Raw genomic sequence first — 24,778 nt, forward strand, 5'->3', positions numbered from 1 at the left:
AAATATTATAGACAACAGTTGCTTATCAATAGTGGAATAGTTCCTTTGATGAACATTGAATTTTTTTGAAAAGTAGGCAACTGGATGGTCAATTTAATTATGTTTTTGTAAAAAAACTGCACCTGCTGCTCCCTCACTAGCATCCACTGCTAAAGAAAATCAGGAGATTTTAACACAGGGTAATGGCATAACATCTCCTTTAAATTTTCCAAAGCTATCTGACAAACTTTTGTCCACACAAATTTCTCCACTTTCTTCAAAAGATTGGTTGAAGGAAGAACAACCTCAGCAAAACGTCTGCAAAATTTCCTATAATATCCTGCCATTCCTTAAAAAAACCCTTCTCACTGCCTTCTTGCCATTGGGAATAGGAAACTCAGAAATTGCATTCACCTTAGCCTGAATAGGTGAAACTTTGCCATGACCAACTACATGAACTAAGTATGTTACAGTAGCATTTCCACATTGACTTTTTGCTAAATTAACAGTTAAGTTTGCTTTAGATAATCTTGCAAACAATTTGTCCAATTCCCTTAGATGTTCTTTTCATGTGCCACTTTTTGTGATCAAGTTATCAATATAAGCATCTATATGTGTTAACCCTTGGATTACCGAATTAATCATCGTTTGGAATGTTGTAGGGGCATTTTTCATGCCAAATGGTAATACTCATATAAACCGGATGGAGTTAAAAAAGTTGAAATATTCTTTCCTCTCTCAGATAGAAGCACATACCAGGGACCCTTAAACAAATCCAACTTCATAAGAAATTTAGCTTTCCCAATTTTATCAATACAGTCATCTATTCATGGAATAGGATAAGCATCTGTTTTAGTTACTAAATTAACCTTCCTGTAATCTGTACAGAACCTAACAGTTCCATCTGGTTTAGGTACCAGAACACAAGGAGAACTCCAATCTGATTTCGAAGGTCTAATAATATCATTTTCAACATATATTCCACCTCCTGATCCATGATTTTACTTTTCTGAATGTTTATTCTATATGAGTATTGTTTTATGGGACTTGCTTCTCCCACATCCACATCATGATAAATCACATGTCCTTTTTGGCACAGCAAGAAACAAAGCTATGTATTTCAAAATTAATTATTTCAACTGCATCTGTTCTTGTGACTTAAGATGGCCTAACCTTTCCTCCAAATTTTCCAAAATTGCTGAGTTAGAGAGGTACACGGGAACTATAGTTTCTTTAAGGTTACCCTCACAAGATTCTGTTTCCATAATCTTATGATCCATAACTTCCTCGACCCTGCAAATAACTAACACCTCTGATAGAGATTGTTCTAATAAGCACATACAATATATTGCACACACATTATATTTCCTCATAATAAGGTTTCATTAACAATTCACCCTTCAAATCATATCCACAAGCCATTTCTTTAATCTCCTGTTCACTTACTGCTTTGTCCCTTAAGTCAATAAGATCAGCATCTGTCCTCCGTTGCTGAATTAACTCTTGACAAAGAGAAATCTTTACTCTCACAATTAACCTGCTCTTTCAGAAGCACTGGACAAGTCTCTATCAACTGGATCTTCCTCAGCTCTCATCATTTTCTTAGACAAAGACCTTGTTACAGCACATGGAGGATATATCTCACAATCTTCCTCAACGTCATCCTTACTAGGCTGATTTGTTAATCTTAAAAATGACCCACATTTATCGCCAAATCATTCCCTAATAAAATTGAGACTCCCTGCATGGGTAATCTTGAAATGACTCCTACTACAACAGGTCCTTTAACTAATTCAAATTCAGCTCTATGTTATGAAGAGATATTGACTCTACCTCACCTCCAACACCTTTAATCAAAATTGTCTCCCCTGTGTCAATCTTCTGATACAGAGTTAAAACATATCCAACAACAGTGAGTGGGCAGCTCCAGTATCTCTAAGAATTTTAACTGGAACCTGTGATTCTCCCTCCTTTACTGAAACCAAGACCTGTGATACAAAAGGTTTGAAACCATCCATGACACCCTCATCAGGTTTGGAACATCTGCTCTCCTTAAATTCAACTGTCTGAATACATGCTTCTGGTAAAACCTCCTTTTCTTGTCTCTTTTTCAACACTAGACAATTTGCAATAACATAAGCAGGTTTCTTACAAAAATGACATACAAATCCAGAAGTTGTCCTTTCCCACCTTACCTTCATCTTTTCTCTTAACATTCTCACCAGATTTGATTTCAGGCTTACTCGTCTGCCCCATATTAACCCTCTGAACAGGCTCATTAATCTGTTCCACATTAACTCTCTGAAAAGGCTTACTATTCTGAAGTATTTTTGTGAATTAGGGCAATTCATCCGCTAATCTTGCCTTTCGCTGCCACGTCCCCACGTCTCTCTCATCCAGGTATAATTTAATCTCATTTGGAACACACCTTTTAATTTCCTCAATTAATATCAATTCTCTCAATCTGTCAAAATCACTAGTTATTCCTTTTGAAGTGCACCAATGGTCAAAACATTCAGGTTTTCCCAGATCCAAAAATCCATATAAGATTGATTCCATGTTTTCACCAAATTATCTTGGAAAAAAACAATTAACTAATAAATCACAAAAATTACAATTTCCAAAAGGAACAGCCCCCAAAAATGTTCCACTCCAGACAGCCTGCGGCTCCAACAAGTTCTTTCATCTATTGCCTTTTTATAAACATCAGCCCATTAGTGAAATCTCTTGGACACTCTCAAAAGCTTTTGCAAAGTTTCTTGGAACCAGCTTGTCTAGCACGAGCAGAGTTACAGTATGTTGAATAAGATCTGTTTTAAAGTGTTTGTATGTGACCTACACTAAAAAAACCTGCCCTAATTCATCTCCCAAAAACATATCTATAATCTGTCACACAAGTTAGAACTCTTCATTGAACCAAGCATTATCTCTTTTTAACTTTCCACAGATGATGTCTTGCCTGCTGTGTTTCTCAAGCAGTTTCTGTTTTTAATGCAATAAGGTTTAAAAAATGTTTGTTAATCCAGGCAAGATGTGAAGATCATTGTATTATCAAACAAATGTAATTCAATGATCATGAAAGATCTCATTGCAAACATTTGAAAAATATTTGGAATTAATCACAAAACATAACTCATAATTTACATTATATGAATAAAACTATATTATAGTAAGTCCAAAGAATAATTTTAACAAACACTCCCTGACTGGGCAGTGAGGATTATGTTTGAAACATTCCCATCAATAATGTTCTCCTATCCCTCTCTTATATTCTTAAATTGCTCTTCCTGTAGTACAATGGCACAACTCCAGGAAACAGATTGGGTTGGGTTCTGGTGAGGTTTTGTAACCAAAATACCATCAATTATCAACATGGTAGATGGCATAAGAAACCCTTTTGAAATCATTCATAAGGGTTGGCACAGTTGGTGTAGCAGTTAGCACAATGCCTTTACAGCACCAATGATTGGGATTGGGGTTCGAATCTCATGTTGTCTGCAAGGAGTTTGTATGTTCTCCCCATATCTGCGTGGGTTTTCCCTGGGGGCTCTGGTTTCCTCTCACTGTTCAAAATGTACCGGGGATGTAGCTTAATTGGGTGTAAATTGGGCAACACTGTCTTGTGGGTCAAAATGGCCTGTTACTGTCCTGTATGTCAAACTTTCAATGAAGAAACTCTTATTTTAAATAACACATGGAAAGTTGGGTAATAAGACAGAAAACTTAGTGTAGGGACAAATAAGTTGCTTTCAGTTTGCTAAACAACAGCTAGAGTAACCCAAAAAGGATTAGTGTGGACGTATGGCTATCTTCAATGTAATAATGATTTGGATGAAATGGTCAAGCATGTTAAATGCAAATTAGCTGATGATTTAGAGATATGTAAGTAAATAAGCTGTGAGGAGAATACAACATACATTAACCACATGCTTGACAGCAAAAATGTCTTGAAAATCATTACTCAAATGGTGAAAGACTAAAGAATGTTTGGAGAGTTCTAAATGACCTTCAGCCAAAAAGGAACAGAAATAGGAAGGCAAGTGAAATGTTATGAGTGGAATGTTTTGTGCAGTTCAGAAGGACCACATCACAGGAGGTCATGGCACGGAAGGATGACATTTGACTCATCAAGACTCTGCTGGGTCTGTACAGGTCCCATTCATCCCCCATCCATCCATGGTCCATCCCTTTGCAAGCGAAGATGAACATGGTCCCTTGTAGCTTTTCAGCTTTAGGCACTGTGTGCCGGGCATGGACTTGGAGGCGAGTGCTTGCTCAGGACAAACGCCTCTCTCTGGGTCACATGCCACTGAGCCTGGCAGAGTATGAGGCACGACAGCCAGAGTGATGCGGGATTTCCCCACAGTGGTCTGTTTCAAGACTATGCTCGCTGGCCGTTATCCTTACGGATCCTTTGCCCACTGAGTTTGCTGCTGTAGACCACTATGGAAACTGTTTCCCGCACTCTGTCACAGCTGCCAGTCCCTGCTGCCAGACTGACATGGGCTATTTTCCCCATAGCTGGGGCCCTTTCCAGGTTCAGACAGCTGGGAAAGCCAAGCGCAGGAATTTGAAGTCAGTGTTGCCTTCTCCTAACATTTGCCTAAAGAGGCAAAACCAAAGCAGCAGGTGGTTTGAATTCAGAGTTTACCATCTCTTAGCCTTTGCCTAAAGAGGCTTTGCCCACAAGGCAGCGGGTGGGATTCAAGACTGGTCTTCCAGAACGTCCCAGATCAGCTGCAGGATGCTGCCAACTCTCCGGTGTTGATCCAGTCCGGGTTGGCTAAGATGGTGATGGCGAAGATGTCACTGGGCTGGCAGGGCTGGACAGGGGCGATATGGGTGGAAGCAGCGATCTGGGCATCCTGGCCAGCTGGCTGATGCACAGCTTGGGGGAGACAGGGGGCCTTGACGGGCCTCCAGGCCTCGCTGATGCCAAGCCATTCACTGTTCCTGTGGGGCAAGTCCCTGACTGTGAGGAAGCTGGGGTAGGTCTCACTCTTGGCCAGGTTGAATGAGGGCCTCCTCTTTGCCAGCCAGCGACCTGAGGGCCATAGGCGCGGGCTGAGGCCGAGGCCGCTGATCCCTCCATGGGTCAGAGCAGCTCCCTTCTTGTCCCACTCCTGGAGGTCCCACGTCTCTAAAATTCCCCATCTACAGAAATCCACACACTTCTTCCCTCATCACTATTTGGGGCCCCAAACAGCCCTTCCAAGTAAGATTTCACTTATGAATCTGTAGGGGTTAGTTACTGCATTGGGTGCTCCTAATACAGTCTACTCTAAGTCGGGGAGACTGAATGTAGAGTGGGAGAATGTTTCCTTGAACACCCTCGCCCTGTCCACTGCACCAGCAAGGATCTCGCAATGGCTAATCACTTTAATTCCAAACACCAATGCTACGCTGACTTGTCTGTCCATGGTCTCATGTATTGCCAAATTGAGGCCACCATAAATTGAAGGAACAACACCTTATTTTCCATCTCAACAGTGTCCAACCAGGTGGCATCAAATGCTGACTCCTAATTTCTGTTAACATCCTCACCTGGTATCTCCCTTTCCCTTCCCTTCTCTCTCCCTTCTTCCAGCTCCCCACTCTCTTCTCTTCCCCTTTTCAAAGAGCTATTCTTTTTAGCCCTACACCCTATCTGCCTATCACTTTTCAGCTTCTTTGTCTTCCATCCTCCCACCTGTATCCACCTATTAACTCTTACCTTTAAGTCTAGTCTTCTCCCCTTCCCATTCTTCCCTCCTCCCCTTCTCTCCACCTTTTTATTCAAGGGTTTTCCTATTTATCATGGCAAAAGGCCCAGGCCCTTAATATTGACTTTCTTTTACTTCCTTTGGATGCTGCATGACCTGTTGAGTTTCTCCAGCATTTTTGTGTTTTGGACTTAACTGCAGCACCCTCAGATTTTCTTGTTTAAATCCACTTACACATATTGGTATGCGCAGTGAGCACCTCACCCTTCCACTTCTACTTCAATATTTATCACGCTTGCTTCAGTAGGTTTCATTCTAGTGACAACATAAATACTTTAACCTCTGTTTGCATTTTTTGGGCCCCATCTTTTAACCTCTGGATTAATTCTTCACTTTGCTGAGTGTAGTCCTTGTTATTCTGCAAGTCCTCTTGACTTCTATTCAATTGTTCTGACAGATGATCAATCATTTCTTCGCAAGTTTCCAGTTGGTTGCGCATTTCCTCATACTGACATTGCAAAATCACCATTTCATCTTTTAAATTACAGATAGTTTTATTCACCACAAATATCTGTCGGGTCCAATTTTCAAGAATAAAGAATCTAATTTCAAAAGCATCAATTACTTAAGAATTTTAAAAATATATTTATATTTCATTATCTTGTACCTTAGTGTCACAGAAAAGTAGCACAATATTCCAAAAACTGGCATCCAATAAAATCCCCTCTAAGCAATGTATTATCTTGACTTGGACAAATATTGTAGTAAAACACAGAAATGCCGGAGGCTAGACATTAGACAAAATTGTTTCACATGATCCAAGAGAGGATTGTAATATAATGGGGTTGGGATGATGATCTGGAATCATGATCTTAAATATAGTTGAATCAGTAAAACTTCATTTAATTACACGTAAAAAAGCAAAAAGAGTTGTAAGGGTGAAAAACATATACCTTTGGTGAAAAACACAAATGGCTCAAAAGCATTAACTCTGGATGAAGTGCCCAACTCCTAAAGAATAACAAGTGAGTGACGCAACACAAGGAGTAAACTGACCTGAATTTATTCTCAGCAGTCTACCTGCTGCAGGTGTATTTGACCTCAACAATATTGGTTGGAGTGAACAGTGTTTGAAGAGACACTGTTGCACGCATTATCAAAAAAATCTAATGGTTGCTATCATACATTGCACAAAGGAAGACAATCGTGGTTGTTGGACATAAATGATCACAATCCCATGAGACATCAGTATGTTTCTTCACGACCAAGTGTGAGGCCTAACCACCTTCAACTGTTTTATCAGTAACCTCGAGTGAAACACTAAAGTCTGCAGATGCTGTGAATGTAGTCAAAACTCAGAAATCCTGGAGGAATTCAGCCGGTCTTGCAGCATCCATAGGAGGTAAAGATATATTATTGAAGTTTGGGGTCTGAGCCCTATTTCCTGCCCATCATCAGGAAAGAAATGGAATGCTTTCTAATGATTGCACGGCGTTAATTTTCACTCACAGCTTCTCATTTATCGTTTGCAAGCAGCTAACTTAAATAATGCTTAGTTAGCATTTACTCAGTTACTGAGAAGTAGAATGTAACCCATATGTCACACAAATGCCTGCCCACAACCACCTCCAGTGGGGGAGAGTCCAGTCAAGTGACAGACTATGACTACATCCAGAAAGAGGAAATAATCTTGACACCTATTCCTTTGCCATTGCCATGTTCAAAATCAACATTGTGGGGATCACCATTAATTCAGATATTTAACTTATCTAGCCACATAAATACAAGTCAGAAGTAGATAAGATGGGTATCCTGCAGTGAATAACTCATGCTAGGTAGCCTACCATTGACAAGGCACAGACCAGAAGTATGATGGAATACTCTTCACTTGCCTCAATGAGACAATTCTAATAATGCTTAAACAATATATAAACCAGGATAAAGAACTTCAGAGAAAAAAAAACTGCAGATGCTAGAGTTGTGAGAAAACAATGAGCAGGTGGAAGAACTCATTAGATCAGACCGCATCTATGGGTAGAAATGCTCAGTCAATAAAAGTTCTCAACCTGAAATGTTAACTGACCATTTCTGGGTGCTGCCTGACCCACTCAGTTGCTCCAGCAGCTCAGGATAAATAGTTCAATTAATTGGCATCCCCTCCACCGCCACAAATACTTATGTCCTCTTGTATCAACGAACTATAGCTGCAACATGTAAATCTAAAAAATGAACTATGATTACTTGATTACCTACAATGGCATCTCCCAAATTTAAGATTCCTACCTCTAAGAAAATTCAGTGTATGGTAACATCATGACCTATATGACCCCCTCCAAGTCTTACTCAATTCTAATATGGAAATATATTGTTATTCCTCTATCATCCCAGGGTACCAATCCTGAAACACTCTACCCTTGAGAATGACTATAACATTACAAGAAGATAATTAGCCTTTGGCAGTAAGTGCAGGCCTTGCCATTTATAACCCCCAAAACATGGAAAAAAATGGCAATGCTTCTAAATGGTTTAGATATAGAATGTAATCATAAGCTGAGCATCTGGGGACCATCAGCAGGAACAATATATGAATCCATCACAAACTGCGAACTTTCACCCATGATTTATAACCATATAAACATTTACAGCACAGAAACAGGCCAGTTTTGCTCTACTAGTCCATGCCGGACATTATCTCCCACCTAGTCCTACTGACCCACATTTAGCCCATAATCCTCTACACCTCTCCCATTCATATATCTATCCAGCCTTTCCTTGAATAATCCACCACTGCTGGAAGTTCATTCCATACCCCCACCACCCTCTGCGTGAAGAAATTCCCACTTATGTTTCCCTTAAACTTTTCCCCTTTAACTCTCAATCTATGCCCTCTCCACATTGACTATATCTACCCCCTTTATAATTCTGAATACCTCTATCAAATCACTCCTCAACCTTCCATGCTCCAGAGAATAAAGTTCCAGCTTGCTCAACCTTTCCCTTTAACTCAAACCCTGAACCCCCAGCAACATTCTCATAAATCTCCTTTGCACTCTCTCTCTATACTGTTTATATTCTTCCTGTAATTTGGTGACCAAAACTGCACACAATATTCCAAATTTGCCCTTACCAATGCCTTATACAAATTCAATATAAAATCCTAACTCCTGTATACTATACTCTGACTTATGAAAGCCAACTTACTAAATGCCTTCTTCACTACCCTATTCACATGTGATTCAACTTTCAGAAAATTATTTACCATGATTCCTAAATCCCTTTGTTCTACTGCACTCCTCAATTGTCTACCATTTAATGTATATGTCCTATTTTGAATAACCCTACCAAAATGTGGCACCTCACATTCATCAGTATTAAACTCCATCTGCTATCTTTCAGCCCACTCTTCTAACTGTCCTGTATGACCCTGTAAGCTTTGATAATCTTCCTCACTGTCTACAACACCACCAACCTTTGTATCATCTGCAAATATACTAATCCAATTTGCCACCCTATCATCTAGATCATTAATATATATGACAAACAGCAGTGAAGCCAGTACTGATCACCAATTTACTAGAGATCAGTTGGTTCAATATGGAAGGTAGAGAGACATACAGGGAGCATCATTTGATGCATCTAGAAACTACGTGCTATACTGCTGGTTACATGTGTGATTAACAGCTAAATCAGGTTGCAACAGATTCAACAGCAATGCCACAACTAAAAAAGCAAATGAAAGCTCTGCAGTCTGACAACCATGGGTCATAGTTCCAATACAACAGACAGAGTTGAGGAGAAATGTCCTCACCTAGGAGCAAGTGAAAAAGCATGAGGGATGACCTAAAGAAAGTGTATAAGATTATGATAGGCATAGATACTGTAAAGAGTCAAATCCTTTTTCCTTTGTATCTAGGATATCAAAAACAAGAGGACATAGTTTTAATGTGAAAGGAAGGAATTTTAAAGAGGATTTGATAGGAAAGTTTTTTTTGCAAGAGAATGGCTGATATCTGAAATATGCTGTGAGAGGAAGTAGTGGAATCATATGATGCATTTAGACAGGCACTTAAATAGACAGGGTGGTGAAGGATATGGTGCGAATGCAGACATATGGAACTCCCACAGATAGGAAAAATGATTGCCTACTTCGGTGGTGTTTAACGATGAGTCTTTGAATCTATGGAATTCTCAATCCAAGTGGCTGAGCACGCTAAGTTGTTGAGTATATTCAAGATAAAAATTGATAGATTTTTAGATATTAAGGGAACCAAGGAATATAAGCAATGAATATTGTAAGCAATGAATATTGTCGAAGATTGTGGAAGAGATACAAATTTCTCACAGTTTTAACTGGAGAGTGTGGTTGGAGCTCCAAGGAATGGGGGTGGGGGGGGGGGGGGAAGGTAAGGGACAAGTGTTGGATCTCTAGCAGCTGCATAATAAGGGAACAACGTGTAATGGTGATAGACAAATGAGCCAGTGTATTTCACCAAGGATCTTTCAGAATGCTGAAAGAGAAAGTGAAGTGAAAATAAGTTTGCTGATACCATCACCTTGGGAGTAATGGAAATGGTGGGATTGATTATGCAACTGGTGGACTTGAGGATGAGGATATTTAAATGAGTAGAAAAGCAATTTAGCAAAAAAAAAGCAAACATGATAACATACCTGATTATTTGATTTTTCTTCAAGATTTTCCACATGATTCTCCAGATCATGCATTTTGAGAGAATTTGCTTCATATTTCTGTTTGCAGAGATCTGTAGTAGATTCAGAAATCATTGATTGGTTGTGACTTTCTTTAATTTTATTTTGTAGAAGATCGATCTCCTCTCTCAGATGCATATTTTCATATTTCTGTCTTTGAATGGTCTCTTCATGTTTTTCAACCTAAAAAGCAAATAAGTTCCTTTGTTTGAAGGTAGTTGCAATTTACCTTGGATCATGATGGAACTGTTTACCTCTCTGGAAGATAGCAGTTTAATAGGTGTATTCAAAATCTATAATTTTATTCTCCAGAAATCATTTGTGTAAGCAATTTTATCAGCTGAGTATCAAATGTAAAATTGGAAACTGTGCAGCATAGCTCTGTGTGGTTAATTTGTTCCCAGTGTTGTTTGATTCAACATGTTTGATATTGCATGGCAAATTAAATAGCAAGATGTCACATTGGGTGTTATTAAGGGATCCACAATGGCTTCCAATTTTGTTGGTGGCTGATTTGGAATTAAACTGGTTGGAAAAAACTGTAGTTATTGATTTGAACATGGGAATTACATTCACAATATGCTACAGAGAGTTCTTTAGCAAGTGCAGAAATTGTGTTCACAAGTTATATATTTACACACTATCCATCTGATGGTATAAAATATGTGCATTGTTTGTTGATAATAAGTAGGAAGGTTTGATAGCAAGGCAATCTGGTAGAAGAAAGCTCAACCCAAGAATACAAAATCTATAAATTCATTAGAAGGAATCAAATCTTTCAAAGGTCAACTGTGTGCTATATCCGTGCATGTTCAACATAATATGACCAAAACAAACACTGTTGTGAGCAATCATGGGATAAGATTATAAGGCAAATAGAGAAAAAGATTCAAAGATCTACTCAAATCTTCCATGAAGAAATACAATGTTCCCACTGACCTATGGGCATCTTAGAAACATGACTACTTGAAGTTCAAAAGGAGCATTTGGGATGGTATTTAAGAATTTGAGGTAATTCATAAGGAGTTCAAATAAACCCTGGGTAGTAGCAAAAGAAGCACAAGAGAGGTCTCCATACAATAAGTCACTTTCTACCTCATCAATGTAATAGTCTACTCTTTGTACATTGGCCTTATCAGCTACCTTAGAGCTCACAAAAGTGGTTTGGAAGCATAAAATCCTCAACCTAGAAGGACTACTTAGGAAGCAGGTTTGCATGAATCTCCAGGGAACAGTTATCATATGTTTATAATATGAGAAGGACTGTTTGGGTCTGATGGCCAAAATATAGATATTTATTAGTAGTGACCCTCAGTATTTTCCTCATCACTAGGTTAAAAAAGAATAAGCTGATTTTGGAGTAACTATATGTAATGAGTGGGTGACAGAAGTGTTCTATACACAAAGAGTAAATGAATCTCTTTCTCTTTGGATGGGGGGGGGGGGGGGGGAGGAACACTGCCAGGAAGCAAGCCTGGCTTCACCAACAATTAGAGTAACCAAATTATGCAGGGCATGGTTGCATGCACTTATGTTACATTTTTCAACTTCAAATTTATTATCATCTGATTGCACATATACAAAATGAAACACCATCTCTCCAAAGCATGGTGCACTCATAATACCACACAAAATGCAGTGCATAATGATCACATAAATAAACTAAATAAATATATATAAACATCTGGGATGATTCACATGCTGTTCAATAATCTCACATCCTGTGGGAAGCAGCTATTACTCAGCCAGGCAGTCCTGACTTTAATGCTTTTGAACCTCATTCTTGATGGATGTGGCTCAAAGATACTGTGTGCTGGATGTAAAGGGTTCTCTATAATTCTTTGTGCCCTATTTGGGCAACGATCCCAATAAGTGTCATCAATAGAGGAAAGGAAGATCCTAGTGATCTTCTTGGCTATGTGAATGATCCTTCTGGTCTGAGGCTTTGGTGCTACCATACCACAAAATGATGCAGCCAGAAAGGCTATACTCCTGTAAAAGATGGTCAAGATGGGGGCCAGTAGCCTTGCCTTCCTCAGTCTCCTTAGGAAGTGGATGCAGTGCTGCACCTTACTGACTAATGAGGAGGTTAGTCCAGAATAGTCATCCTTTTTATCCACACCAAGGAACTTTGTGCTCTCCATTCTCCCCATGATGGAATCATTGATGTGTAATAGAGTATGATGATGTAATGGGGTAGGGGGCATATTATACTGAATGCTTGCTATTGGCTATAGACCACAACCATTCTATGTTTCACGCCATTTTTGACAACTACAACTTGTGCTTGCCAATGACTTGTACTGGGTTCGAGGATTTTTTTCTTTCAATAAACATCTAACCTCGTTCTTATTAAAGAGTCTGTCCTCTTTGCTATAGCACCTACTCTTTGTAGCTATAGGCTTACAATCCAGGGTTAGATTGGTAAAAAGATGTGGAGGTTTAATCTTTAGAGTCGATAACCCACAAACAGCCTCTTGGGTACCGTGATGGATGGTAATGGGCCGTTAAATGCCAATATGATACTTTTCATTTGGGACTGGAAATCTAGTCTTAAAATCATTGGGGCGCACAGACCGGGGAGCAGGTGCAATTTGAAATCTTTATATTCATTTCCTTGTACCTTCAGGGTTATTTCAAACGATCTAGCTGCAGACTTGCACAGGTAATACGAGAAAGCACATCCGGAGGGTCATTGAATTTTCCTGGGCGACAGAGTATATAGTAATCTTAAGTAGAAAGCTCAATTTGCCAACGCATGATCTTATCGTTTGTAATCTTGCTCTTCAAGTTAGTGTTGAACATGTAGGTAACAGATTTTTGATCAGTCAGTAAAGTGAATTTCCTTCCAGCTAAAAGGTGTCTCCAATAGTGAATGGATTCTACAATAGCTCATGCTTCTTGGCCAGTTTAATGGTGGTTAATAAAACCCAGTATTAGTATAACACTTGTCTGGTCCATGTCTATGGCATATCATGGAGAATGGTCGACCTTTGTCCTCCTGAATTCCACAATCACCCCCTTTGTTTTGACCATGTTGAGATTCAGTTTGAAGTTCTCACACTATTTTACGAGCCTTTCAACCTCCTCTCTGTAATGCCACTCACCTTTGTTGCTGATGAGGCCGACTACTTTTGAATCTCTTGCAAATTTGATGCTTCTGTTAGAAATGAATCTGGCAGTGCAGTCGTAAATCAACAGCATGAACAATAGTGGGCTGAGCAGACAATGCTGAGGTGTGCCAGTGCTCAGCATGTTGAGACTTGAAGTTTTACTGCCAACCAGGACAGACTGTGGGGTTTGCGTCAAGAAGTCCACAATCCAGTTGCACAGAAGGATTGCATTATCTGTAGACTGGTTTGGATGGTAGGCAAACTGGAATGGGTCCAAAGATGATTTGATGCATTCCATCAACTAGGCAGTGGTCATTTTATCCAGTTGCTACTGCTCTCTTGGAAACTGGTATGATAGTGGTGACTACATTGGACAGTGACTTGATGCAGTAAGATATTGTAGATGTCTGTTACAACCTCGGTCACACAGAACTTAAGCACCTGACAAGGTATGGTGTATTATTTGTACCTGCTGCATTGCATTGGGTCCACTCCAGTAGGATCTTTCTCATTTCAGCCATGGCTATGAATGATGTCTATTTATCAGGGGGAGACACGATGTTCTTTAATGCCACCTTATTTTTTTCATCAAATTTTCAGAGGAAGAGGGCATTATTGTCACTGATCTGCAGAGTTGATTTAGTTACGGTTTGAATCCCCTTCCACATGCACCTTATATTGCTGGTGTCACATAGGTGTCTATGAATTCTCTGTGCATACCTATGCTTTGCCTTCCTGATTGCACGGGGTAGTTCAGCCCTTGATAATCTTAATGCCATAGGCTCACGACCTGAATGCAGCATTACAAGCTCTGAGTTATGCACAAACCGCCACAACTAGTCATGGATTTTTGATTTGCCCTGGCTGTGTGGCATTTGATCACCATGACATCCTCAATACATTTGCCTATGTAGGTAGTTGCTGTCCTCATATACTTATTGATGTTGATGTGGTCATTATAGGTGCCCACCGCTCTCAAGCAAGGAATCTTACTGCAATGACAAGTGTGTACTCTCTCAGTGTTTAATGCTAGAGAATCTTTCTATTTTTTGGAATGATATTATGCCAATCAATACTGAATAATAGAGGTTACAAGATTTAGATTAGTGAGTTGCAGTAGAAACATAGTGGGATATCTGAATATTTGGTTAAAAGGAGAATACTTTTTGTGGAATGATGGTGTAGAACATGTGAGTCTGTAATGTGTGGCTGCTTGTGCATTTGAGGAACATGGGTCTTTAGTGGCTTCCTCTAAAGAAGTATCTAAGGCTACCTTTCCGTGCTATTTTATTGAGGTTTTGGAAGATTTCCTGAGCACTTTTGAGTGGAAAATATTTTTCATTCGGGCCATCTTGTGAATAAAGGCATCTGAAAATCAGTTGTCATGTTCATCTGTGCTCTGCTGTGTCTCCCACCATATCTCTGAAAATGCTGGAGTAACATCCAGCCTGAATGTAGGCAATATGAATCTCCTTTTAACTATGCCTTGATTAACTTCATATGGTGGCAGCAATTCATAAAAGTGGATCAAAGGCATTAAACAGCATGGTCAAGCACCGCCTGGATGTTCTAATTATGATAACGAGGTGAAAAGTGCAAATTTCATATGGCTCCTGTATTTAACTGGCATTATAATCGAAGCGCATATTTTCCAGACCTATTCAATTTAGTCCCTGCGGATTAAGTCTAAAATCAAGAAATATAAATTAGAAATCTATTGTTGATTTTAGCAACTTGAATAACTATGTCCCTGCTATTTGTTGAGACATCATGACAATATTAAAGGAAATTACATGACATAAACCTAATCTCAGTTACGCAGAACTGTTTGAAGAGATAGTAATTGCTTGTGAGACCAAAACTGTGTATATGTAGAAAGATGGCCACAAGAACTTGCTTCATCATTGTTCCCTCTTCCTTCCAATCATAAAATTATAGAAGTACTTTTGAAAAGAACCAAATGATGCCAATTGAACTCCCTGTGGACCATCTAGCTTGTTTTTCAATGTTTACCCAGACAGTCAATAATACAAATATATACAAATATATTCAGTAGATTGTTTCTGACACATTTTTTAAAAAAAACAGGCCAAGGAGAGAGATTGAATCAACCGTTAATTTTTGCATTACTTACTAATTTTGTAGTTTCATGTTGAAGATGCTTCTGGTCTTCCAAATCTTCTTTGAGCTGCATTCCAATTGTTTTGTATTCTTGCATCTTGCAAAGACTATCCTGTAGCTCAGCAGTTGTTGTTTCCAAAGAAGTTTGCAGCAAAATAGTTTGCTGAAAGCATCGTTTTAAGGCATCATTGTAAGGTTGCTTTGAGATATCCAGATCATTGTACAGCAGGACCATTTTCTTTTCTTTAGTTTGGATCTACAAATAAATATCAGATTTAAGATTTATTGTCAGAGTACAAACACGATATAACATACAATCCTGAGATTCCTTTTCCTGCGGGCAAGGCAGAATTACCACTTATTGGCCGTGCAAAAAAAATCCTGACTTAACATACACATGCAAACAAATAAAAAAACAAACTGAATGTGCAATAGAGGTAGCAACTGTTCCTGAACATGGTGGTGCAAGTCTTGTGGCACCTATACCTACTTCCTAATGGTAGCAGCAAGAACAGAGCATGTGTTGGGTAGTGTGGGTCCTTGATGATTGCTGCTTTTCTCCGACAGCAACATTCACTGTAGAAGTTCTCGATGGTGGGGAGGGTTTTGGCTGCATTGACCTGGGCTGTGAGAACTACCTTTTGGAGGGATTGTAGATCTTTTTGGTATTCAGAACTTCTGAATAAATATCTATACATACACCATAATGATAATTCTATTTTATATGAAATTCTACAACTTAAACAATTAAATGATTGATTCCATTGACATCATTTCCAAACTCAATTTAGTATTTTGGTTGGAAATAACATTTTCTCCAAATATTCCCCAGAGAGCTTTTCTGATATTGTGTGCACTTTGATGTCAACTTAGGTCCAGAATCAGACATTATCTCCCCTTGTGTTCAATAGCGAATGAATTTCATCAGGTTAGGTTCACAACTGAATAATGCCTGATGAAGGAGCCTGACTGGCTCTGTGAGAAGCTTGATATCCACAAGCAATTAGTAGAATACCAAAGAAAGTATATCAATGTATACTATATGGCACAAATGAGAAAATATAGTACTATGGAACATTGCACCACAGACACAGGCCCCTTTGGCCTTTCTAGTCAGTGTCAAACCCACTGACCTACACCCAGTCCATAGTCATCCATATCTCTCCCTTCCAGATACCAATCCAAACTCTTCTTAAATGTTAAAATTGAGCCTGCATTCACCACTCATTCCACACTCCCACCACTCCCTGCGTGAAGAAATTCTGCCTTATGTTCCCTCTAAACTTTTCCCCTTTCTCACTTAACCCATGTCCTATAGTTTGCATCTCACCTGACCTCAATGTCAGTAAGTGTGTGTTCTGGACTAAACGTCTAGCTATCCTAAGTTTTGTGGTGGAGAATGGTGTCATTCGCCCAGACCCCGAGCATATGAATCCCTTCTTAGACCTCCCGATCCCAAGGTCCATGAAAGCTTTAAGGAGGTGCCTGGGCTTCTTCTCATATTATGCCCAGTGGGTACTTCATTATGCTAACAAGGTCCGCCTTCTTTTAAAATCCACCTCCTTTCCATTAACGACGAAGCCCAGGCGGCTTTTAGTTATGTCGGGAGCTATATCGCTAAGGCCACCATGCATGTGGTGGATGAAAACACACCATTCCAAGTGGAGAGCGATGCCTCCAACGTAGCTCTGGCCGTAACCCTTAACCAGGCGGGCAGGCCGGTAGCTTTCTTTTCCCACACCCCTACAAGGTCACAAGCTCTGAAACCCTTCAGTGGAGAAAGAGGCTCAAGCCATTGTGGAAGCTATTAGGCACTGGAGGCACTACCTGGCCAGCAGGAAATTTACACTGCTCACTGATTAGTGATCTGCAGTATTCATGTTCAAAAACACAAAAAAGGGTAAAATAAAAAATGACGAGATTGCGAGGTGGAAGATCAAACTCTCCTCCTATAACTATGAAATAGCGTATAGGTCAGGTACACTCAATGAACCTCCAGATGCCCTATCACAAGTAAGCTATGCTTCTGCACACACCAGCTAGTTGCGGTGAATTCACGATGAGCTCTGCCACCTGGGCATCAGCTGCATGGCTCACTTCATCAAGGCAACCTGCCCTTCTCTATTGAAGATGTTATGAAAATGACCAGGACATGCCTGGTCTGCGTTGAGTACAAACTGCACTTCTACCACCCTGACAAAGCGCACCTGATAACAGCTTCCCGCCCCTTTGACTGCAAGGGGCCTCTTCTTTCCACCAACAGATATATAAACTTTCTTAACATTATTGATGAATACTCACATTTTCTGTTCACTATCCCCTGCCCAGACACCACCACCTTCACCACCACAGTCATCAGGGCTCTGCACTCCATTTTCACCATGTTCGGGTATCCCAGCTATATTCATAGCGAAGAGCTACACCGATTCCTGCTCGTAAGAGGCATCGCCTCAAGCAGGACGACTAGCTACAACCCCCAGGGGAATGGATAAGTTGAAAAAGAGAACGCAATGGTTTGGAAAGTTATGAAATTAGCTCTCCAGTCTAAAGGGCTTCCAAACCGACGCTGGCCAGAAGTTCTGCCCACTGCACTCCATTCCATAAGATCGCTTCTCTGCACTACGACCAACGCGACTCCTCACAAGCTAATGTTTGCATTCCCGAGGAAATCCATATAGGGGATCAATCTTCCAGCATGGCTAAGAACACCAGGACCAGTCCTGCTGAAAGAGCATGAGGAGAAGCAAAACGGAACTTCTGGTCAAGAGAGTGCACCTACCGCATGCAAACCTGATGTATGTCTATGTAGCATACCCAGATGGCAGAGAAGATACCATCTCAATCAGAGACCTTGCATCGTCAGGAACTGAGGTCCCAAAGCCCACAATAGGCCTGGAATCTCCAAATATCCTACACAGGGTTTTAAACAACATGGTTCCAACCACGCAACCATTGAGACCCCCTTTGAGTCCCAATATCCAAGAGCTACAGGAGGCACAGGAAGTTCTGGAAGAGCTAATCCAGCAGTTCTAAGGTGCTAAACCAGAATAACCAGGCCCCCAGACAGACTCACCATAAATAATTGTAAAAAGATCGTGTTGCTGAACATGGTCTCTATTTTTACCCGCAGGTTCACTTCTGAAGGAAGGGGTGAATGCAGTGAACTGGAATTCACTGTCTATGGGTAGATTAGATGACCAGTCCCTCCTCTTGCCTCTGCCCCATCAGTCCCGATATAAACCATTTACCTGAAAACCATTGTAGATACCGGCAATTAATTGCAAGCTAATAAAAGCGTGTTTTTGCTCCACAGTACTATCAATCACATTACGACTACCTCACCATGAACACCGAGCTTCTGAACCTTCCTGACTAACCTCCCAAAGGCCTTACTAAAGTCCATGTAAATAACATCCATAACCTTTCCTTCATCAACTTTCCTGGTAACCTCCTTAAAAAACTCCTCAAGACTAATTAAATATGACCTACCATGCACAAAGCCATGTTGATTATCCCCAATCAGTCCCTGACTATCTAAATACTTGTCTATCCCATTTCTTAGAACATCTTACAATAAGTTAACTACTATTGACATCAGGCTTACCGGCCTATAATTTTCAGGGTTACTTTTTTAAAATACAGAACAACATGAGCCACACCCTTGGCTAAGGGCCTTTTAAATATTTCTGCCAGAGACCCTGCAATTTCTATACTTGCCTCCCTCAAAGTCCAAGGAAATATCTTATCATCCACCCTTATTTACTTTAAGACAGCAAGAACCTCATCCTCTTTAATCTGTATAGGTTCCATGACCCCACTACTTGTTTTCCTTACTTCCCTAGACTCTGTGCCCTTTTCCTGAGTGAATACCAATGCAAAAAAAATTAAGATCTTCCTCATCTTTTTTGGCTCCATACACAGCTGATCACTCAGATCTTCAAGGGGAACAATTTTGTCCCTTACCATCCTTTTGCTCTTCATATACCTGTAGAAACTCTAAGGATTTTCCTTCACTTTGTTGGCTAAAACAACTTCATGTTTTCTTTTAGCCTCCTGATTTCTTTCTTGAGGTTTATCTTGCATTTTTATCCTCCTCAAATACCTCATTTGCTCCCTGTTGCTTTACTTGCTGTACACCTCTCTCTTCCTCCAAACCACATCCCCAATATCCTTTGAAAACCAAGGTTCCCTATGCCTGTTAACTTTGCCTTTAATCCTGATGGAAACATACAAACTCTGTACTCTCAAGATTTCATCTTTGAAGATCTTCTGTTTACTTCGCACCTCCTTGCCCAAAAACAACTTACCGCTATCCATGCATTCTAGATCCTTTCTCATTTCCTCAGAATTGGCCTTTCTCCAATTTAGAAACTCAACCTGAGGCCCAGGCCTATCCTCTCCATAATTAACTTTAAAACTAATGGCATTATGATCAATAGAACCAAAGTGCACCCCTACACATACTTCTGTCACCTGTCCTGTCCCATTCTCTAATAAGAGCTGCAGTATTGCTCTCTCTCTCTCTCTCTTTCTCTACTTGGTACCTCAATATATTGATTTAGAAACTTTTTCTGAACACATAGGAGAAACTCCAAGACATTCAGGCCTTTTACAGTATGGGAGCCCCAGCCAATATCTGGGAAGTTAAAATAACCTACTATCACGACCTTATGTTTCCTGCAGCTGTCTGCAATTTCTTTACAGATTTTCTCCCTCAATTCTTGTTGACAATTAGGTGATCAACTGCATTAGTGTGGTCATACCTTTCTTGTTCCTCAGCTCCACCTCATTAGATGAGTCCTCTGGTATACTTGCCTGAGCACAGCTGTAATATTTTTCCCTGATGACCAATGGCACTCTTTCCCCTTTCACACCCATCTCCTGTTCTATCATACCAGAAGCAATGGAAACCTGAAACATTGAGCTGCCAGTTCTGGCTCTTCTGCAACCAAATTTCACTAATGACCGCAATGTCATAATACCATCTACCAATCCTCGCCCTGTTGATCTGCCTTTCCTACAATACTCCTTGCATTGAAATTGATGTACCTGAGAACATTTCCTTCACGAACAACCCATTGACTTCTAATGGAGCATTCAATTTTCATATCATCGTTTCCCTCCTCCACTCCCTCATCTGCTCTGGCACTCTAGTTCCTTTCCCCTTGCAAATCTAGTTTAAACCCCCCCCCTCCCCCCACCCCCCAGTGCATCATTAGCAAACCTTCCCACAAGAATATTAATCCTCTTCCAGCTGAGATGAAAACCGTCCCGTCTGAACAGGTTCTACCTTCCCTAGAAGAGAACTCAATGTTCCAGAAACCTGAAGCCCTCTCTCCTGCACCATGTATATAACCACGTATTAAGGTGCATTATTCTCTGATTTCTAACCTCACTAGTACATTGCATGGATAGCAATCCTATGATCAAAACCCGAGAGGTTCTGTTCGTCAACCTAGTGCCTAACTCCCTGAACTCTCTTTGCAGGACCTCATCACTCTTCCTACTCACGTCATTGGTCCCTACATGGACCATGACATCTGGTTGTCCCCCCTCCTCCTGTGAATTCCATGAACTCTCTCTGAGATATCTTGGACCCTAGCCCAGGGAGGCAACATACCATCCGGGATTCTCAATCTCTTCCACAGAACTTCTTATCTGTCCCCTTAAATATGGAATCCCCCATGACTACAGCTTGTCTCTTTTCTTATCTTCCCTTATTAGCCACTAGACCAGACTCTGTGCCAGTTAGGTTGACCCCTCCCCCCCCCCCCCAACAATATCCAAAATGGTATACTGCTTATTGAGGGGAATGGCCTCAGGGGTGCCCTCCACTGGCTGACAGTTCCTTTCCCTCTCCTAAATGTCATCCATCTATATTCCACTTGCCTCCTAAGTGTGATCGCATCCCTGTAACTCCTATCTATCACCCCCTAAAGTGAAATATTTTCAGTGATTTATTGTAGACCTACTTGACTATTATATAAAATGTCTAAACAATTTAGAATTTTGTATGTTTCAATAAGAATCTCTCATTCTTCTAAACTCTGGTGGATAACATTTTGATCTATGCAACATCTCCTCCTGCTCATCTAGATTTCACTATATTCCATGGCAAATAGAAACATAGAAACATAGAAGATAGGAGCAGGAGTAGGTCATTCGACCCTTCGAGCCTGCTCCGCCATTCAACGAGATCATGGCTGATCTTAAAGTTCAGTACCCCGTCCCTGCCTTCTCTCCGTAACTTTTAATACCCTGATACTGAAGAAATATATCTAATTCCCTCTTAAATATATTTAATGAACCTGTCTCTACTGCCCTCTGTGGCAATGAATTCCACAGATTCACCACCCTCTGGGTAAAGAAATTCCTCCTCATCTCGGTCCTAAATGGTTTGCCTATTATCCTCAAACCATGGCCCCAGGTTCTGGATTTTCCCATCATTGGAAACATCCCATCTGCATCCATTCTGTCCAGTCCTGCCAGAATTTTATATGTCTCTATGAGATCCCCTCTCAATCTTCTAAACTCCAGTGAGTACAATCCCAATTTGCACAATCTTTCCTCATAAGTCATTCCTGCCATTCCAGGTATCAGCCTGGTGAATCGCCTCTGCACTCCCTCCATTGCAAGAACATCCTTTCTTAGATAAGGTGACCAAAACTGCACACAATACTCCAAGTGTGGTCTCACCTAGGTCCTGTACAGCTGCAGTAAGGTATCCTTGTTCCTATACTCAAACCCTCTTGATATGAAGGCCAACATACCATTTGCCTTTTTAACTGCCTGCTGTACCTGCATGCTCGCCTTCAGAGACTGGTGTACAAGTACCCCTAGGTCTCTCTGCACTTCCCCATCTCTTAATCTATTGCCATTCAAATAGTAATCTGCCCTCCGGTTTGTATTACCAAAGTGGATAACCTCACATTTATCCACATTGTAGTGCATTTGCCATGTATCTGCCCAGTCCCTCAATTTATCCCTTTTTTCAGTAAAAAGACCAAGAGTAGACGATAGTCCAGTTGTAGTGTTTTAAGACCCTAAACAATTAACACAACTCCTTTCTTCTGTAATTAATCCTCAATAATAATTAATCTAACATATCATTTGTTTTCTCAATTCTGTGCTTCATCTGCGTGTTGGCCATTGGTGAATGGCATGCAAGAACACCTAGGTTCCTTTGAAGATTAGCGTTAATCAATTTTTCTTTTCTCTTATGCAAACATAAGTGAACAACCTCACATTTTATATATTTTATTTCATTGGCCATGTTCTCAACCATTTATTCAATTTCTGAATATCCCTTTGAAACTTTTTGTAACATCCTCTGATCTCGCAATGCCACTTGGCTTGGTGTCATTTATATTTGATTGCCTCAGCCTAATTGTTGATATAGACTTTGGAAAGATAGGGACCAAATACTGATCACTACACACAGTGTTCCAAACTAAGAATGATCCACTTTTTCTGACGATATGTGTTCTATCCAAGAAATTATTCTCAATCTCCATTGGTATGCATCCCCAATTCGAGGTGATCTTTTTTGTTGATCAGCCTCTGTTTCGAACACCTTCTGAAAATCCACATTTGTAGGCCTTCTTTGTCTATTCTACTTGTCACATTCTTAAATAGACCAGTTTAACAGATCTTTCCTTACATCTATTCATGTTTTGCAGCAGTCCTATTAATTTTTTCAAAATGTTCTGTAATATCCTTAGCATTATTACATCCTAGATTCCAGCACTTTTCCTGCCATAATGTAGGCTATACATTTGGTAGTTCACTATTTATTATTTATTTTCTGTTTTCTTACTTAAATAGCGGGTAACATTTGACAATGTCTAATCCAGCCATTCTTAATGGGGGGGGGGGAAAGACCATGTAATTAAAAGCCTTGTTTTCTTTGCACCTCATCTAACATAAATATATATTTTTTATGTTGTCAGTATGAGAGAAGTATGGACAAAACACCACAAAACAAACTGCTACACAGGGGCCTATAAACTTAGAGCAGAGTCCAAAGGAGGCCATAGCCAAAATTTAAAAAAAAGATGTTGACAATGGCTGCTCTAATCCATCGGAACAACTGCAAAGCACAAAATTTTAGAAAATGACCACTGGAGGTGGACAATTTGTAAAGTGATGCACTGTTTCCGCCACTTAGGCATGGCTTCTGTGAGTTCCCAACCTTCAGACAGGGTTCTCAATACCATTCTGAATGCACCTTCCCCACTTTGAGTAGTTAAGCCACATGGAGTCACAAATGATATTGTATTTCTTCAAAGGGGCTTCAAGCACATCCTTGAATCTCTTCTCAGGACCAAGTTCAAATTAAAATATCAGTTTTGGGTTTCTTGTGTTGCATATGTGAACAATATGGCCTGCCAGATATAGCCAGCTGTTTGTAGTTGGGGATGATGGCCTGGTAGGGTTCATTGATATTGGTTTGGTTAACCTTCCAATTAACTTGGAAGATTTAGAGAGAATGTTGTTGGTATTTTTCTTTAGCTTTGAGGTTCATGCTGCTAGTAGTCCAGGTCTCAGGAGCATGCAGAAGGCAATGATCCAAGCATTACAAAGCCACGAGTTCTATGCCATTTCTAAGGTTTTACTCTTTAAATACTCTTTCCTTCAACTTACTAAAGGTTAGTTTGGTATAGTAATAGAAGTGATGAATTTTGTCTTTAAAAGGTGACATGTTCAATATTGGAAGTTTTCACATTGTCCAGGGTCTCACTGTGCACTTTATCATTAAATGGCAGCATGGTGCAGTGGGGGTGAGTTGGTAAAGTGCCTTTGTTTTGTAGATGTTGAGTATGAGACCTTGTAAATACTTCAGTGAACAGATCAACCACACAGCCTGCATAAGCATAAGCATTGTCTGCAGTTCAACTACAGCACCTCAACTACTGATGGTCAGGTGTCCCTAGTTCAGGAGGCAGTTGTCATCTGTTGAATAGTTTTCCATTGGTTCTGAATAATAACTCCACTTCAGATAGAGGAATGTTTTGGAGATAAATGGTAACATGGAGAAGAGTGTTGGGGTTATAAGAAAGCCTTGTTTAAAATTGCTATTCACTTAGGCTAGATCTGTTGCATGCCTTTTGGTTAGTACTTTGACTTATGTGTCATCATGGTACAAGATAAAATGGA

At 40.2% G+C, this 24,778-nt stretch overlaps 1 protein-coding gene across 4 annotated transcripts in view; it reads right to left on the reverse strand.

The window, feature by feature from the left end:
- Positions 1-24,778, reverse strand: part of LOC138752701 (putative leucine-rich repeat-containing protein DDB_G0290503) — a 287,373-nt gene that overhangs the window by 147,289 nt on the left and 115,306 nt on the right. For all 4 annotated transcript variants that reach the window (XM_069915411.1, XM_069915412.1, XM_069915413.1 and 1 more), the window contains exons 8-9: positions 15,636-15,878; positions 10,350-10,571 (exon numbers count right to left, since the gene is read on the reverse strand). In XM_069915411.1, coding sequence (XP_069771512.1) covers positions 10,350-10,571; positions 15,636-15,878 — 465 coding nt within the window. The remainder of the gene's footprint in view (positions 1-10,349; positions 10,572-15,635; positions 15,879-24,778) is intronic.

Source organism: Narcine bancroftii, chromosome 2 (genome assembly GCF_036971445.1).
Source record: "Narcine bancroftii isolate sNarBan1 chromosome 2, sNarBan1.hap1, whole genome shotgun sequence".
NCBI classification, from domain to species: Eukaryota; Metazoa; Chordata; class Chondrichthyes; order Torpediniformes; family Narcinidae; genus Narcine; species Narcine bancroftii.